An 18616-nucleotide genomic window follows, 5' to 3' on the forward strand; every position below is an offset into this window, starting at 1 on the left:
ATTTACTGGAGGAGAGCTGCACTTTCCTCTCCACTCTTATCTGCTTTTCCAAATGGAACTTGAAAGACTCAATGAGGGTTTGACCGAAAAGTGTCTGTTTTTTGGAATTTCAGTCTTGTCCATAATAATAATAATAATAATAATAATAATAATCCTTTCTAGTAAAGGCACAAGGCCTGAAATTTGCGGGGAGGGGGCTTGTTGAATTCATTGACCTCAGTGTTTTACTGGTAGTTAATTTATTGACCCCGAAAGGATGAAAGGCAAAGTTCACCTTGGTGGAATTTGAACTCAGAATGTAAAGATGGATGAAATACTGCGAAGTATTTTGCCTAGCATGCAAACAATTCTGCCAGCTTGCCATCTTAATAATAGTTTCAAATTTTGCCACAAGGACAGTCATTTTGGGAGAGAGGATGAGTTGATTACATCAACCCCAGTGTTATTCTGGTACTTAATTTATCAACCCTGAAAGGATTTAAAGGCAAAGTTGACCTCAGCGGAATTTGAACTCAGAATGTAAAGATGGATGAAATACCACTAAGCATTTCACCCAGCTTGCCATTTTAATAATAATAATGGTTTCAAATTATGGCACAAGGCCAGCAATTTCAGGGGATGGGGTAAGTCTACATCTGATACTATATCAACCCTGAAAGGATGAGAGGTAAAACTGACCTCGGCAGAATTTTAACTCAGAACATAAAAGACTGATGAAATGCCACTAAGCATTTTGTCCAGTGTGCTAATGATTCTGTCGGCTCACCACCTTAATAATAATGATTGTTTCTGATTTAGGCATAAGGTCAACAGTTCTGAGGAGAGGAGAGCTAGTTATAAAGAGCCAAAACAAGTGCCACAAAACATTTCTTCTAATGCTCTGAAGATTCTACCAGTTCACAGTCCTTAATAATCATTTCTGATTTAGGCACAAGGCCAGCACTTTTGGCAGGGTGAGATTAGTTGATATCATTGATCCTCAGTATTAGGCTGAAAAGATAAAGCTACTTTGGTGGAATTTGAACTCATAATGTAAATGATAAATGCCATGTGACATTTTTTCTGAAGGTTTAATGACTGCAAATTCACAGCCCTCAATAATGATAATAATAATTGTTTTAAATTTGGGTGAAAGACTAGCTATTTTAGGGTAAGGGGTTTAGTTGATTAAAACAACTGCTACTTTATTTTATTGACCCTGAAAAGGTGAAAGGCAAAGTTGACCACAGCAGAATTTGAACTCAGAATGTAAAGTGTTGGAAGAAATGCTGCAAAACATTTGTCCATTGCACTAATGATTCTGCCCACTAGCTGCCTCAGTAATAATTCTTTCTAATGTTGGCATAAGGCCTAAACTTTTTGGAGAGGAGGATTGCCAATGAAAGGCGAAGTCAACCATGGCAGAATTTGAACTCAGAATGTAAAGCTGAAAGAAATGCTGTGAAGCATTTTGTCCTGAGTGCTGACAATCCTGCCAGCTTGCTAGCATCTTAATAATAATAATAATAATAACAACAACAACAACAAGAACATTCAGAGAGCGCAAACCTCCACTAAGGCATCACCAACGTCCATTCAACGATTAGTCAGAGATGATTTTTAAAATGAGAATATCTGAAATAAACTCGACTTCTCACAAATGAAAATACTAAAAATGAATCCAACTGCTCTCAAAAATTAAGTAAAAAAAAAAACGGAAAAATAATCCAGATTCCTTGTCCAGTACCTGATCAATCCCAATGGTAGTCATGGAATGTGAAGGTGGGTGTGCGGGCCATGTTTGTAATGCTGTGTATGTGTTGTCTGTAGTGGGAACAGGTACAGCCATCTTTATGAAGGCCTATTTTAGTCTATCCAGTGATATAGTGTCTTTACAACCATTAAGGTCTATAGTGAAAAATTTATCAGTGCGTGAAAGAAAATGGAAAGGACTTGCATAAGGTGCTGTTAACGGAGGTTTAACAACATCGTTGCGCACAGTAATGTGAGCCCAAGAAGTAAAGCTTCTTTCAAGGCAGAACTAGAAATGTCAAGTAGGTAACAAGTTTTAAACAGGAGTGATATATTCAAAATTGGTAAAACTAAAAATTGCCGAGGATAAATTAAATTTATTATTGTTACTGAATATGTTAGTGTTATTTAATTTCTGAATGGTTTTGCTACCTTTTGTTTATGTAGTTTGATTTCTTAATCCATCAGTTTCCACTAAGATAGAGACGTGAGTAAAATTATAATAGAGAAATGAAAACAAAACTTTGGAAACAGCAACACCACCATAGATTACAGGGAAACCACGAGTGTGGTTTCAAGGGAGATAATCAGAGAATGACTTGAAAGTGAACCTAAGGTCGTAATACTTCATGTAAAGTAAATATAACAAATAATCCAGAATCCTTGTCTGGTGTTAGATTGATCCCAAAATCTAATCAGTTCATGCTAGTCACAAGGTCAAACATCCCTGAGAGTTTCATCTGAATCCATCCAGCCATTGTTGAGATATCTTGTCCATGGACAAACAAACATGACTGAAAACAATACCTTCACCCTCGCTAAGGTGGAGGTAACAACAACAAAAATTATAATAATTTTAATGGTTTCAAATTTTGCCTCAAGGGCAGCCATTTTGAGGAAGGGGATGTGTTGATTACATTGACCCCTGTGTTCAACTAGTACTTAATTTATTGATCCCAAAAGGATGAAAGGCAAAGTTGACCTTGGTGGAATTTGAACTCAGAACGTAGCAGCAGAAGAAATACTGTTAAGCATTTCACCCAGTGTGCTAACGATTCTGCCAGGTCGCCTTATTATTAATATTAGTATTATAATGGTTACAAATTTTTTAGGAGAGGGGTTTTATTTCATTACATTAACCCTAGTACATGACTGGTACTGACCCCCAAAACATCAAATTATATTTTCTATAGATAATATTTTGATTTTCATTAGTCATTTGTTTTTATTGGTTTAAATGTCAGGGAAGTGGACCAGGATGGAGATGGAAGAGTTAGTTTCAAAGACTTTGAATTCATGATGAAATATGATTCAGATAATCTGGATTAGATCAGATATTTTGTTCAAGTGCAGGTAAGATATGTTTAATTAATCTGAAAAAAATATACTACTTAAAATTAAGGTTAATTCTTAAAATAAATCTATGTTCCATGAGATGAGGTGGTTCTGATATCTCAGATACATCAACTGTTTTTAGTAAACGAAGATCCTCATAATTTTCTTGTTTTGTTTACTGTACAGTTGTCATTTAGGTTTTAAATATAAATTCATATTCTTTCATTTTACTGAACACTCAGGAGGAAGTATAGTTATGTGGATATTGAGTTTGGTTTCAAGTTACAACCCACTGCTTGGCACCTTAGACAAGTGTGGCTTCTATTTTAGCCATAGGTTGACCAATACCTTGTGAATGAAGTTGGTTGATAGTAACTGTGCAGAAGCCTGTTATATGTGTGTGTGTGTATGTTTGAATGTTTATATTCAGTATCTTCACATGACATTGTTTAAGCAAAAACAAAGGTACCATGTGTAAATATACATACATATATATATATATATATTTTTTTTTCTTACTTGTTTCAGTCATTTGACTGCAGCCATGCTGGAGCACCGCCTTTAGTTGAGCAAATCGACCCCGGGACTTATTCTTTGTAAGCCCAGTACTTATTCTATTGGTCTCTTTTTGCCGAACCGCTAAGTGACGGGGATGTAAACACACCAGCATTGGTTGTCAAACAATGTTAGGAGGACAAACACATACACACACACATATATACATATACACGACAGGCTTCTTTCAGTTTCCGTCTACCAAATCCACTCACAAGGCATTGGTCGGCCCGGGGCTATAGTAGAAGACACTTGCCCAAGATGCCACGCAGTGGGACTGAACCCGGAACCATGTGGTTGGTTAGCAAGCTACTTACCACACAGCCACTCCCGCGCCTATATATATATATATATATATATTTTTCAAAAATTTAACAAAAATACAACAAACAGAAAATTAGTACATCAGTCAACGTTCAAAAGATCATTACAATTTTGTACCTTTTATGTTGATATTGTTCACTTGTTAACAAACATACAGGACAATGATGAAAACAAACACAACAAAAAAAAAAGCGTGCAGCTGCAAGACAGACATATGGGGTAACAGAAAGGAAAATGAAAATGTCCTGTTAGACTGGAGACAAGAGAAGGAAAGAAAGTCAGAACGAGTATATACACATTCATATATATGATAAATACAGACAGAAAAAAATAATTTACTTCAAGAAATATTTATTTATTTTTTTTTACATATTTTCATATATTCACAGAATCTATTTGTTAATCTTTAATTCTTTATACATACATAAACTCACACTCATTATATACATAATGTATCAAGCAATGTTTACACAGTGCAGTTATATATGGTTTAGAGCAATGATATAATAATGTAATAGAACAAAGAAATAGCCTTAAAATCTAAACCATCAATTGTCTGTTATATTATTACATTGTTATCCTACCATTTTGTTACCTTTTTTTTCTCATCACATTAAAAGAAACCACACATGACTGCACTGGTTTCATATAAGTATATATGTGTGTATGAACTTTAGGTTAGTTAAAATAAGTTTGACATATTTCAACTGCTAAAGGCAAATTTACTGCAGTTACTGTGGAAAAAAAATTCTCTCTTATGATAAACAGGTGTAAAAACATATCTGTCCAGTGCTGTCACCTGACGGATTAGGTGGTAGCACTAGACAGATATGGTGTTTTTACACCTGTTTACCATAAGAGAGATTTTTTTCTCCACAGTAACTGCAGTCAATTTGCCTTTAGAAGTTGAAATATGGTCACAAACATATTTTAATTAATCTAAAGTTTGCTTATGCCTAAACACTGCTTGGTGCTGATATTACTGTAATTTATATATATATATATATATATATATATATATAGGTGGAGGCACAATGGCCCAGTGGTTAGAGCAGCAGACTCACGGTTTCGATTCCCAGACCGGGCGGGTGGCAACCCCTGTTGTACTCTTTTGCCCCAACTTTCTCTTACTCTTTCTTCCAGTTTCTTGATTAACGCTGCGATGGACTGGCATCCCGTCCAGCTGGGTGGAACACATACGGCATAGAAACTGGGAAACTGGGCCTATGAGCCTGGCTAGGCTTGAAAGGGGCACATAAATAATATGTATGTGTGTGTGTGTGTGTGTGTGTGTGTATATATATATATATAAACTTTATAAAGGTTATGAATGATTTTCAATTTCTGTTGATGTACAGTCTTCTTCATCATCATTGGAAGCTAACATTGGATCAAGCACTGTGGATTTATGGGACTGTGGACTTTCTGAATGTAAGACACTAGTAGCTGTTTGACTATGGAGTTGCTGTTGCTGAGGTGACATGTTAATCACTTGTTGGTTGATAGTTTCAGATAGATCTTTCTGATCAAGATCACTCTGAAGAAGTTCATTATTGTAAACCATATCGTCTGTCACTTGACTACTGCTGTGAGAATTATGGAAACCACTTCCAAGAGAGACTATCTCCTGTGGCTGTGATACTACCATCACACTGGCATCATTAGATGAAGGAGACAGTGGAACATGTGTCAGACTGTTTTCAGTTAATACTTCTGGTAAGAAAAAAAATAAAAAGACAAATATAGATTCTTTTCTTTAAGAAACTAAACCAGATGCAGGGAAGGTTTTTTTATATCTGAAGGCTGCATCAAATTAAGTCTATGGAAAATTTTATAAATAAAAAAATAAAAATGTAAACCGTTCTTTTAATGACACAATATTATATTTACATATTAAATATATATATATTATATATATCTTTTACCTAATCTCTCGTTCAGCTGATGTTTTTGCTCTCTTTTATAATCCTCTCTTTAATCGCTTAAGCAAACATACAAGCCTTAGGTAATTGAGTACTCTTAGCACTTACTTGCTCCCTTTACTGAACTACATGTAGCACTTAGTACTCTTTACGTTGTCCTATATTTGTGCCACAACAGAAAACCAAGAACTTGCATTTTCCTCAGTGATGAATGAGCACCACTTTGAGGGAATGTCTAGAACTGGTACTATGAAATGTGCCCAGTACTCTCTGTAAAGTAGTTGATAAGTGGGTAGAGAATACACAAGGTTCTGAGGCCATTTATTTAACCTCTCAAGTGTTGGTGCCACAAAAAACACATCCAGTACACTAAGTAAAATGGTTGATGATGAGAAGAGATATGTAACCCTTTCTATCACCAACTAAGTCAGATGACAATCTATGGAAGTAGCAGCTTGCAATAGTAACAATCACTCAATCTGTCAAGTATGGAAAGTAGATGTAAAGATGATAGTGATGCAATCAACAAAAATGTGTTTTTTTTTTAATGGAAAAAATCTTGCTTTCTTCCAGAAGGCTGCACTTAAAGGTCATATTTCTCACACCCCAGGTATACACTTGCAGTTGGTGTCCCAAAATGGCTACAGTCCAATGACTGAAACCAGTGTTGTAATAAAGTAAAAGATAGAGCCTGCTTTTAAGTAATGAGGTATGAACATTTTCACAAGTTCTGCTTAACCCTTTCACTACCAACCCACCTGGAACAGCTTCTATTAAAGGGTTCGATGTTTAATTTCAAATCTTGGACTCAAATCTCTTTATTACATGAACAGTAATATTATACTTCAGTTGGTATACATTTTTTTTTTATTATTAAGTCAAAAGTTGTTTTTGTTTTATTTCACTAAATCCCTCATAGTTCTCGATCATTTTGAAAATTAAACTACAAAGGTGGAATATATTTTTAGATAGGATCAGAAGGCAGTTAGTGCCTTTTCTCTACTTTTTAATGGCAAAAATAAGAAACATATCCTTTCAAAAGAGAAATCTAGTTCACATTTTTTTGATCTAGCCTAAATTGAATAACATTGGATTATGAAAGAAGTAGAGGGATCACTACCACCTTTTTAATATTTACTTTCTTGTGCTTGCGAGGGTCAGATGGAATTTGTTTAGGCAGATTTTCTGCAGTTAAATGCCTTTCTGTTAACTTTCACTTGTTTCCTAGCAAGGTAATATTTCCCTATGGCAGGACAAGTTTTCACAGAAGTTAAGGAAACAAATGACACTCCTTGTATGATGGTGACATTCTTTTTTCAACTATTAGGCAATGTCAGGACAAGGAGGCACTAATGCACACAGTTTGTTGATTTACTTCAAGAAGTGCTGAGTTTCATGAGGCTGAAACTTACAAAAGGGATAAAAGAGGATTGTGACAAATGGTTGAGTGTTCTGTAGGAGAAGACTTGGTCAAACATAAAAAAAAATGGATATGTAAAAAAACCCCAAAAAAACATGATAATGGTGGTGGAAGTTGGGATGTTTAGTCCCTACAATTGAGACTGTCTCGCCAGTTATGTTCATATTAAGTTTTCCTGCCAATAACTTTCTATTGATGTTCTCCTGTTTATCATTCTCTTTTTCCACTACTCCTCCTCTCATTACCCTATCTCTCTTTGTCCCTTTCAACCTGCCACTCTCCTACCAATCTCCTTTGTCCATGATTCTCTTCTTCCTGCTTTTATTTTGGTTCCCTTCTATTACAGTTTTTCTCTTTCCAGACTCTCTTCTATCATAAACTCTCTCTTCTCTAGCCCCCTTCTCTCTCTGAGACAGCACAGAAAGAAGCTACTTTCCTTAAGTCTTGTCAGGGATGAGCACTTCTCTTGCATTGGTGAATGAATAAACAAACAATGTTGGGTAGAGAAGATTCTTTAGTTTTGCTGGGGCAAAACCAATACCATGATAAAATGTATTGGTTCACTTTGTAAAGTTGTTAGTGATAAAAGAAAAGGGCATCCAGTAATAGAGACGTCCAAAATGTTACATACAAGAGAGGTGTAGACTCTAATCCATCCAGAAAGGTAGTGACACTGAATAAGGGCCTAATAAGACCCTGACAACCTGTCTAACCTGTACCAGTATTAAAAATGAATGTAAAAATCATTCTGTCTCTATGTATCTTTGTCTGCCTCTGCCTAATGTATCCACCATCATCAGCAAGAAATATATTTTCAGAGCCAAGACTTCAATCACCTCCTTATCATCATGTAACGTCTGCTTTTCCATTTTTGTATGGGTCAGGCAGAATTTGTCGAGGCAGATTTTCTACAGCCATATGCCCTTCCTGTTGCCAACCCTTATCTGTTTGCAAGCAAGGTAATATTTCCTCATGGTCAGATATGTGTTCAAGGACGACGGGAAATGAGCAACATCGTTTGAGTGACAATGATTCTCGTTCAAAACAGTCAAATATCAAGATAAGGGTACACACACACACACATATATACGACAGGCTTTTTTCTGTTTCTGTCTGTCAAATCCACTTACAAGGCTGTGGTCAGCCAGGGGCTATAATAGAAGACAGTTGCTCAAGTTGCTGCACAATGGGACTGAACCCAAGTTCTACATGGTTTGGAAGCAAGCCTATTAACTGCACAACCATGCCTGCACTTACTATCTTAACAAAAGTGTAATTATTTCCTCCTCAAAAAATCATGACCTTGATTATAGAGAAGGAGTGTATTAAAGTTAGTTCTAATGTACTTACCTGTAGAAAGTATATCGTGAGATGACAATACAATATGGCTTTGATCTCCATCGTCTTCAGATGGCTGTGTTGTTACTGTGACAATGTGATCACTCATGTCTTGTGTGATTACAACTGATTCACTGCCTTGGAAGTCTTGAAGTAAAAAAAAAAACAAAAAAACAAAGGAAAACAAATCAGGTCATTGAATACATTTGTGTTTGTTTATTACAAAGTATAAAGAAATAGTGGAACATGAATTTGCAATAACAATATTATAGGTGGAGATGTGGCTGTGTGGTAAGAAGTTTGCTTCTGAACCACATATCTTGGATTCAGTCTCACTGTGTGGCATTTTGGGGAAATGTCTTCTACTAACAGATCTGGGCCAACCAAAGTCTTTTGTATGAATTTAGTAGACAGAAACTGAAAAAAACCCCACCGTATATATATATATATATATATATATATATATATATATATATATATATATATATATATATATATATATTATATTAAATTAGAGACGAAACCACTATTAGGCAAATCATACAATGAAAAACTTAAGCCAATACATAAGATTATATTTTACTATAAAATTGGATTCAATCCTAAATCTGATTTTTCCCTGTAAGTTTGGATTTATTTCCTAATATTTATTATATATATATATATATATATATATATATATATATATATACATATACACACATGTGATGATGATGATGATATATATATATATATATATATATGCCATGTATGTGTGTGTTACTGTCTCCTTGCCTTGACTTCATGTAATAGCTGTAAATGAATGCCACTTTCATGCAAGCTATGCTCTTTGTATCCAATCTTGGGGAATATTACCTTGATTGGAAAAAGGTCAGGGTTGATGACAGGAAATAGGCCTCAACAAATTCTGTCTGTTCCATGCAAGCATGGAAAAGAGGACATTAAAATGGTGATGATGATGAATATTAGTCTAAGTAGTTTCCTAATATGGTTTACAATAGTATTTAATTCAACAGTGTGGCTTAGTGGTTTGAGTGTTGCACTTATGATCGCAAGATTGTTTTGATTCACAAACCAGCTGTACATTGTATTCTTGAGCAAAACACTTCATTTCACATTGCTCCAGTCTACTCAGCAGTAAATGGGTAACCATGAGACAGATTGGTAAATTAGGGTGTGATGGTGACTCAGGAGAATCACGTGAATGGAAGTCTTGCAAGTCATATTTTGTATTCAGTGATCGAAGGGACGACAATATGATGATTGAGTGCAACGGCCACAACATATATAAGTTATCATTAACAAAGCACATAGTTTGGTCAACTTAATGAAAATAAATTTCATTTGATAAATATTAATTGATCATATTTTTTCTGAGCTTTTTATGTTTTTTTCTAAATAATGTAATGTTGAATTTTCAGTTTCCTCATCATAGATGCATTGTTGATAACAGTTCAATTAATATTTCGTTTTGGATTTGGTTTGCAAGATTCTTTATATGAGTTTGTGTGTTGAAGCATAATCTGTTGTGTCTGGGAAGAGTCATTTTCTTTTTGTGCCTTATAATTTAACACACCCACCGGTAAAATTTCCACTTATTTTTTATTTCCACACACATGCGCACAAACAAACAAGGAACGCAGTGTAAATAATGGACAGAGTCAAGACTATTGAAAAGGTTGCAAGATGCAACAAAAGTTTTAGGAAAATAAAAATAAGAATTAAGTGGAAATTTTACTGGTGAGTGTGTTAATTATAAGGCACAAAAAGAAAATGATTCTCCCCAGACAACAGTTCCATTAATATTCTCTCTAGTCATCTTAAGGTGATATTCCTGAACTAAATCAAGGTTTGAACCTAACTTGGTATTCTTTATTTTAACAACTGGATCTGCTGTTATTAAAAGAGAGTCCAGGTTTAGATTCAAACTTAACTCAGGAATATCACCTGAAGATGATTGCAGAGAATACTGATAAAATACTGATTCTTTAAAATTAGAACAAGATCTGCTGTTCTAACCACTGGTCTTTTGTGCCAAAGGACAGTGGTGTTGTCATTTTAAGGAACTTAAGCTTTTGTCTTATTTTTGGGATTAATTGTGCCTATGTAGATATCTGCCTAGATATATTTTTGTTCTTCAAAAAAGTGGAATATAACTATAACCCCACAACACAAACACATTGTTTTAATGTCCACTTTTTCATGCTAGCATGGGTTGGATGGAATTTGTTGAGGTGAATTTTTTATTGCCAGATGTTTTTCCTATCACCAACCATCACCCCTTTCCAAGCAAGGTAATGTTTCCCCATGACCAGACATGTTTCCATGGAAGATTGGAAACAAAGGACACCATTTACATGATGGTGACACTGGCTTACAACTACTATACAATATGAAGGCAAGGAGACGCTGCCGCCACCACCACTGACAAAATTGTTTAACATCCGCCTTCCATGCTGGCATATATATATATATATGCAAAAGCACACTGTGACCAGTGATGTGTAACATCTGATAGTCTGGTCGGTCATGTGGATATACAGTGTGCGGTGAATAAAGTGTCGTCTAAATTATGCAAAAATGAAAATAACACTGACATCTCATTTTAACAGATATATTTACTAAAATTACATAAAATATCTAGAAATACTAAAGAGTAAATTTATTCAATAAAATCAGCATTGGCTTCAACCACAGCCTCTAGACGACTTTGGAATATCCTGCAACTCTTCTGGATGGTCTCCTTGTTTTAGTTGGTGAATGCTGCCATAATCCTTGCCTTCGGATCATCTTTGTTGTTACAAGGAGTTTTGTTGTTTCTCACTCAACTGTGCCCCACACATAATAATCAAGGGGGTTGCAGTCTGGGGAGTTATGTGGACAGATGTTAGGGATGATGTGGTTGCAGAAATTGTTTGACAGCCTTGACTGGGTTCTCCTGCTTGTGTGACATGGTGCAAAGTCCTGTTGCTAGACATAGGGTCTTTCAGCAGCTACCCTTTTGCCCTAGGGCAGCACTACATCCTTCAGGCACTTGATGTAGGCCTCTGGGTTGAGCCTAATGCCGTATAGGAAAATGAATGGAGGCATAACATCACCATCACTAGTGATCACTCCAAACACCTTGATGTTGACTGGATGTTTGATTTTTATCACTCTTGGTACATGTTTTGGGGACATGGCAAGCCAACAGTTGTTCTGCATGTTCATCATCTGATTTTAGCAGAAATTTTTCTCATCTGAGAAAAACCAAAGCATGTTCGGTTGGAGGGGATGCTTGAGTTTGTTCAAAAGTTTTGTAGCACAGTCTTTCCTCTTGTTCTTGATGGCTTGGGATAAAAATTGGCTTTCTCTAATCTTGTATGAGGAGAACTGAATGTCTTTATGCACTACCTACCTAATAAGAAACTCAGACACTCCCATGTCTCTGGCAAAGGACCTGATTGAGTTGGAGGGATTGGTGTCAATCATGGCCTGGATCTCACCGTTAAATGTAGGAGTTCTTTTCTTATTGGAATGGTCAGAGTTAGTTCTCCAAATCTGTACCTTTGTAATCACCATTAGACTTATCTAGCTCTTTCCGAATCCTCTGCACTGTCCTCAGATTGACACCCAAACACACTGAAATGTTCCTATTGAAGCTTCCGATGTGAATGTCAAGCAGTACAGCATGTTGTTTCCAAATTTCTGGCAGAGTGAATTGCATCATGGTGCTGTTTTTCTCACAGATGGTGCCCAACTGACCCTACTTTCCTGTGTAGTTGACAAAATAAAAAAACAAAAACAATGTGCATATGCGAAATTAAAAACAGAAAATGGCGACAATTTACCCATTGCACCCTGTGTATATATATATATATAATTATCAAGTACTCACCCCGAATTTCTATATATATATATATATATATATATATATATATATATATATATATATATATATGTACACACACATAAGTGGATTTCTTAAATCCATTCACAAAGGTTTGATCTGCCCAGGGCTATAGTAGAAGACACTTGCTCAAGGTGCTATACAGGGGACTGGCAACCACGTAGTTTGGAAGTAAACTTCTTACCACACACATATATAAACCAGCAACAATTTATGACTAGTATAATATTCCTGATAATTTGGGATAAACATTGCTTTAAATTAATTTAAAATAATTATAATGATGTTTATTCCTAATGAAACAGCTGTTTAAAGTAATTAAATTATAAATTAACTGTGAAATATACTTTTTTGCTTTATATATATATATATATATATATATATATATAATATATATATATATATATATTTAAAGTCATCATCTTTTAACATCTATGTTCCACACTGGTATTAGCTGGATGGTTTGACAGGATCCAACAAGCCAGTAGACTGCATTGAGCTTCAATGTCTGCTTTTGCTTGACGCCCTTGTTAACAACTTTTCTACAGTGGGTTGAATACTTTTGTTTCATGGCACCAGCACTAGTGAGGTCACCAAGTAACACATAAGACAAGACACCTAAACTGAATGGGGGGGGAGTGGCTTTGTGCCAGGTGTTGATATGCTAGAGTATACTAGAGGAACGAGAACAGGTGTCGAGAAGATACGTGTGTGTGTGTGTGTGAATAGTTATCAAGATTTTCAACATGTAATTGCTTCAGTTATAATATGTTATCCCAGATCAAGTTGTTTGCTGAAAAAGCATAACTCTAAAATATACTATGTCTTAGTTTAAAATGATTTTTATAGTTACCTTGGTATTGCAAAAGGCTTTCTTCATCCTCTTCTGAATTTCTCAAAACAAAAATGTTTGGACTATTTTCTTTTGTTCTAGAATTTTCTTTTGAAGGTAACTGTTCAATCTCTTTCTTCACTTTTTTAGAAAGGAGCCCGTGGTGTCTCTTGATGTGAACTGTGCGGCTACCACTCTGAGAAAATGTTTTCCCACATTCATAACAAACAAAAGGTTTTTCACCTAGAAAATAAAATAACTATCATAATCAGTATCAACATGCTGGCATGAACCAATGAGAGAAGCTTCTACATGGGTGCTCGGCATGCTAGAAATAGCAGCCAAATTCCTAACAAAGTACAGCTTATCATTTTAAAAATAAGAGGCACACATTAAACAATGTTGTGAAAACATTGCCTGAAAATACAAAAGGATGGGAGGATCATGGCTGCAACATTTTGGTTAAAGATGACCCAGGGCTAAAGAAAAACATCCCGGTATGGATTCTGATATTTAGCATGTCATTTCTATTAACTTTAGTAGGTTCTTCAATTTCATATATCTCTGCCAATAATATCAATATGTTTGAGTGGGCTTTGTCCTCTATTAGGGTAGAAAAATATTCGAAATATAATATTTAATCTGATTTGGTAGCCATCATGATAGCAGTGATCACCAAAACCTAACCCTTATTGAGCAACAATAGCAGAGAAGACTGGCATAAGTGTATAAATTCCCTCTTTGTTCTTGTGCTCATGCCATATTTTTGGAGCTCTCATGAGAAGCCTGATGTACCATTCAAAGCAATCTTAAAGCTACTTCTTCATCACCTAGTCAACCATATAGAGGCTCCATGAACAATCACGCACTCAAAACATGCTCTAAAAATTAGCTTTGTTCACTTTGCTATGCTAGTATAACTCCAACACACATCTACTATAGTTAACACTTATCTCTAAATCCTACATCCAATTAGTACAGTTTCTATTCTGTATTTCAATTGCTTTCTTCAAGTATCAATTCTTTAGTCAATAAATATACATATACATAGTCTCCTTTCTTTCTAGTCTTTGCTGGTTTTTTATTCTCATTGTGTTCATGTTTCTTTAATATAAAGTCTCATTACTCTAATACATAGATCCTACATCTTGATATTTGTACACAAAGAGAACATCTGTTGTTGTTGTTGTTTAACCTCAGATTAGTCTTGATTAAGTAGATCAATAATCAAAGACACTGCAGCTGTAACTATCCCATCCTTTTGTATATGAGAAGAAACTACACTGTCCACTGTTTACGGTGATAGGATATGAGTTGAGACAGATTTGACTACTATACTGCTATGTTTGGTACATTTAATGACCACCAATGTTAGTGTGTTTACTTCCCTGTAACTTAGTGGTTTGGCAAAAGAGACCGATAGGATAAGTACTAGGCTTACAAAGAGTAAGTCCTGGGGTTGATTTGTTTGACTAAAGGCGGTGCTCACAAAGGAAACAGGTAGATTACAAAATGCTTTGTTAAAACAAGGAAAAGTGGATGGTATGATGATGATTCACATGTTTTTTTTTTGTTGATGAAATATAGACTTAATGAGAACTTTCAAATTGCCAGTTTGTTTTCACAAAGTCAAGTATATAATAAATTATTGGCAGCTTCATTTTCTGGTATCTTGGAATCCTGCTATTAAGAAGCCTCTTAATATATTATCAGTTCTTTAATACATGACTGTGTGGTAAGATATTCGCTTCCCAACCACATAGTTTCGGGTTCAAACCCACTGCGTGGCATCTTGAGCAAGTGCCTTCTACTTAGTCCAGGGCCATCCAAAGCCTTGTGAGTGGATTTGGTTGATGGAACTGAAAGAAGCCTGTCACATACGTATCATTGTTAATATGTTAAACTGTGGTATGTCCAAATTTGGCTAAATGCATTTTTTTTCTCAATATTTATTTATGCTTGCAATAGCCAGTTCTTTTAGTCAAACTACCACATCTCCAGCTTCAGATGCCAAGATATCAAAAATTGTCAAAGTATAGTACAACGGTTTTGCTATGGAATAGCGAAACTATGTTTTTGTTTTCTGAAAAAGCAATGTTTTGGACAAATGACACTTTTGCATAATAGCAACGATATATATATATATCTATAAAACTAAGAATGTGTGTCTGTCTGTCTGTGTGAATCCCTAAAACTTGAGAACTACACAACCAATTTCATCCAAATTTCACACATGCCTTACTTAGGGTCCATGTAGTGTCATGGGCAAAAATGTTTAACTTCATGCCTAGAGCGAGCCCACAGCAATATCATACCTTCTCCACTATTTCAATATTACATGTTAAAAGTGAAACAAAAACATCACTCTATTGTAATGTTAGATACTTTCACTTTAATACTGAAACTATTATATAAGAGTGATGAACCATTAACAGTGGACATCCATTCTGCTAGAAGAAGATCCGCTATGGTCTTATATGCTACACCACTGGTTTTCAATTCATATCAATCAAATTAATATTCAATTTTTCACCCTTATTATTTTAAATTTAAATTTACATGTGTATATATATATGTATATATAGATGTATACATATACATGTATATATATACATGTATATGTATACATGTATGTGGAGATGTATATACATATAGATGTACATGTAATATGTACACATATATACATGCATACATATATACACACATACACACACCCACACACAAACATAGGTGCAGGTGTGGCTGTATGGTAACAAACTTGGTTCCAAAACACATGGTCCTCAGTTCAGTCCCACTGTGTGGTAACTTGGCATGTGTCTTCTGCTATAGCCTCGGACCAACCAAAGCCTTGTCAGTGGATTTTGTAGACAGAAACTGAAAGAAATCAATTGTATATATATATGTATGTATATATGTAAGTGTATGTGTGTGTCTTTGTCTCTGTGTTTCACCCTCATCACTGCTTCACAACTGCTGTTCATTTATTTACATCCCCATAACTTACTGGTTTCACAAGAACAAAATAATAGAATAAGTACCAGGCTTATCAACATAAAAAAAGCACTAGGCTGTGTCTCATATTTTTGTTTGCCCACTCAGTTGTATCTATCAATTTATCTTTGTGTGTGTGTGTGTATCTCTCTCTCTCTATATATATATATAACACTAATGGGGGCCTTTAACCCAAATTTTAGTAATTTCTTTTATGATCCAAAACTAGGTCAAAAGTACAGAATGGATCTTTATGAAATTTAGAAATTATATTCTGTGCATAAGGGCCATAACCCCCATGATAATTCATATATTTTTGCTGTTGATGAAATTTTAACCATAGATATGAGACACAAATGACGTAATATTTATAAAATTTCATCTGCTTACAAGTTAGAAAGACCCTTCCATGGGGACTTAACACCCACAATTTTGTCATTTTATCTAAGCAAAAACGAATACACTTGTGCTCTAGGAAGCTGTGGGGTTACCCGAGCATAAAAGATTAGCATTATTTGTAATTCAATGGTACAACAGTGTAACAGTTTGCTTTGACATACACTTACATTGTGATTTCTGCAATGTGGTGCATAAATTGTCAAATTGCATCTTTGCCTCCATTGATTCAGTTGCAAAGTGTTGAGTAAAGTTATTTGATTGCAGACCTCCTTTCAGTCTTTTTATTATCACTCGGTCACATATAGTCCCCAGACGGTAACTTTGATTTCAAGGCCTTCCCCGATGAGTGACTGGTCATTCAAAGACATTTATAGATTGTAAATTTATTTTGTCCAGTTACGTATCAGTTTAGTGGTCATTTGCAAACTCCAGAGGTGACACATTTTTCCTTAGCCTTCATGCCACACAATTGTTAATATTTATTTCAGTTGGATCACGTCCTTCCAATTGCTATAGATTCATAATGCATCTTACGGCTGTGCCTGTCACCTGGACGGTGAAGAATCCTACACTGGGAGTGGTAATGACTAGGGTAGGGTAGCTGACTGCTTATTGTGATCATTCGTCTTTTGGTTTCCTGTATCTTTGCTCTCTTTTACAAACCCAGTGAACATATATTTCCTATTTGAAAGAAATTCAAACAATAGATATAAGATCCAAGTTAAAAAGATTCTCAACAATTCAACTTCCTTGGTTGACATTAAGATGCCCACCCCCAACAGGGGCCTTAACTCTCACATTTTAGAGCTCCATGACCTTCATTTTTCAGGAGCAAAATCTTTTTAACAGGTTCAATAAGACTGGAATTTTGGAATATGCGCATAAAAATCAGCAGTAAAGGATACATGTGGCACAATTACAATTTTTTAGGCTGTGTAAGGAGGGAAATAACCCTCATCTGCAATTTTGATGAAATTCGGAACATATATATTCCAGTTCATTACAGAAAATATAACAGAAAAGTTTAATTCTTCAATTGAATGTAACACGGGCAACGCTGGGTATCTCTGCTAGTATATATATATATATATATATATATATATATTTATGTCTTTGTGTTTGGTGCTGCTGCTGCTGCAGCAGCACCAGCATTTGATAGCTGGTGTTGGTTTGTTTATGTACTAGTAACTTAGTGGTTCAGCAAAGGGACCAACAGAATAGTATTAGGTTTAGAGAAAGGAAAAAGTACTGAGGTCAATTTCGAGTAAACCCTTTAAGGCTAAAAGGTAAGATAAATAATTAATTCTTTAAGTTAGGTAATGAAAAGACACTGATTGGATATTTTTTTAACGAACTGGTAAAATACTTGAACATCCAATAAATGTATATATTGCTTGAATCCATTAAATAGTATACTTTCTCATTCACTTTTGTGTGGAGGAATGGAAGTTATGGCAGCTATTAATTTATTCAATGGTATAAATGAAGAAAACTAGCCATTGCTAAGATTCAGAATCTTGATTTGCAGTAAGTTTATGTCTATTCTATTAGGCAATATTTTTCAGTATATATATTTAGCATGAAAACAGGATCATACAAGTGAAAAATCATTGTAAACAATTTTAAATAACTTACCGGTATGTACTAATTTATGTTTACGAAGACTAGAATATTCTGCAAAACTTCGGTTACATCCAGCATGACTGCATACAAATGGACGTTCTCCTAAATAAATAAAAGCAATATTTGACTGAACAATAATCTCAGTTAAATACAGTCCACACAGAAATTCTGGTAAAACAAGTTATTTTAATTTATTTGTTTGGTTATATAAGAAAGAAAAAATCTATATCTCACACACACATGAAAAGCTGTATTTG

At 35.0% G+C, this 18616-nt stretch overlaps 2 protein-coding genes across 7 annotated transcripts in view; one reads left to right on the plus strand and one right to left on the minus strand.

Moving 5' to 3' along the window:
- Positions 1 to 13633, plus strand: part of LOC115216976 (EF-hand calcium-binding domain-containing protein 11-like) — a 29724-nt gene extending 16091 nt beyond the window's left edge. For both annotated transcript variants that reach the window (XM_036507441.1, XM_029786457.2), the window contains exons 7-8: positions 2976 to 3084; positions 13497 to 13633. In XM_036507441.1, coding sequence (XP_036363334.1) covers positions 2976 to 3060 — 85 coding nt within the window. In that variant the 3' untranslated portion in view covers positions 3061 to 3084; positions 13497 to 13633. The remainder of the gene's footprint in view (positions 1 to 2975; positions 3085 to 13496) is intronic.
- The window catches only part of LOC115216974 (zinc finger protein 26), a 34591-nt gene continuing 21191 nt past the window's right edge, over positions 5217 to 18616 (minus strand). For 4 of the 5 annotated variants that reach the window (XM_029786453.2, XM_036507438.1, XM_029786454.2 and 1 more), the window contains 4 exons: positions 18372 to 18461; positions 13368 to 13589; positions 8638 to 8772; positions 5217 to 5658 (listed from right to left, as the gene is read on the minus strand). In XM_029786453.2, the coding sequence (XP_029642313.1) occupies positions 5270 to 5658; positions 8638 to 8772; positions 13368 to 13589; positions 18372 to 18461 (836 nt within the window). In that variant the 3' untranslated portion in view covers positions 5217 to 5269. The remainder of the gene's footprint in view (positions 5659 to 8637; positions 8773 to 13367; positions 13590 to 18371; positions 18462 to 18616) is intronic. The other variant, XM_036507439.1, reaches the window with a different exon arrangement.

This window comes from Octopus sinensis, linkage group LG11 (assembly GCF_006345805.1).
Source record: "Octopus sinensis linkage group LG11, ASM634580v1, whole genome shotgun sequence".
In the NCBI taxonomy this organism is placed as follows: Eukaryota; Metazoa; Mollusca; class Cephalopoda; order Octopoda; family Octopodidae; genus Octopus; species Octopus sinensis.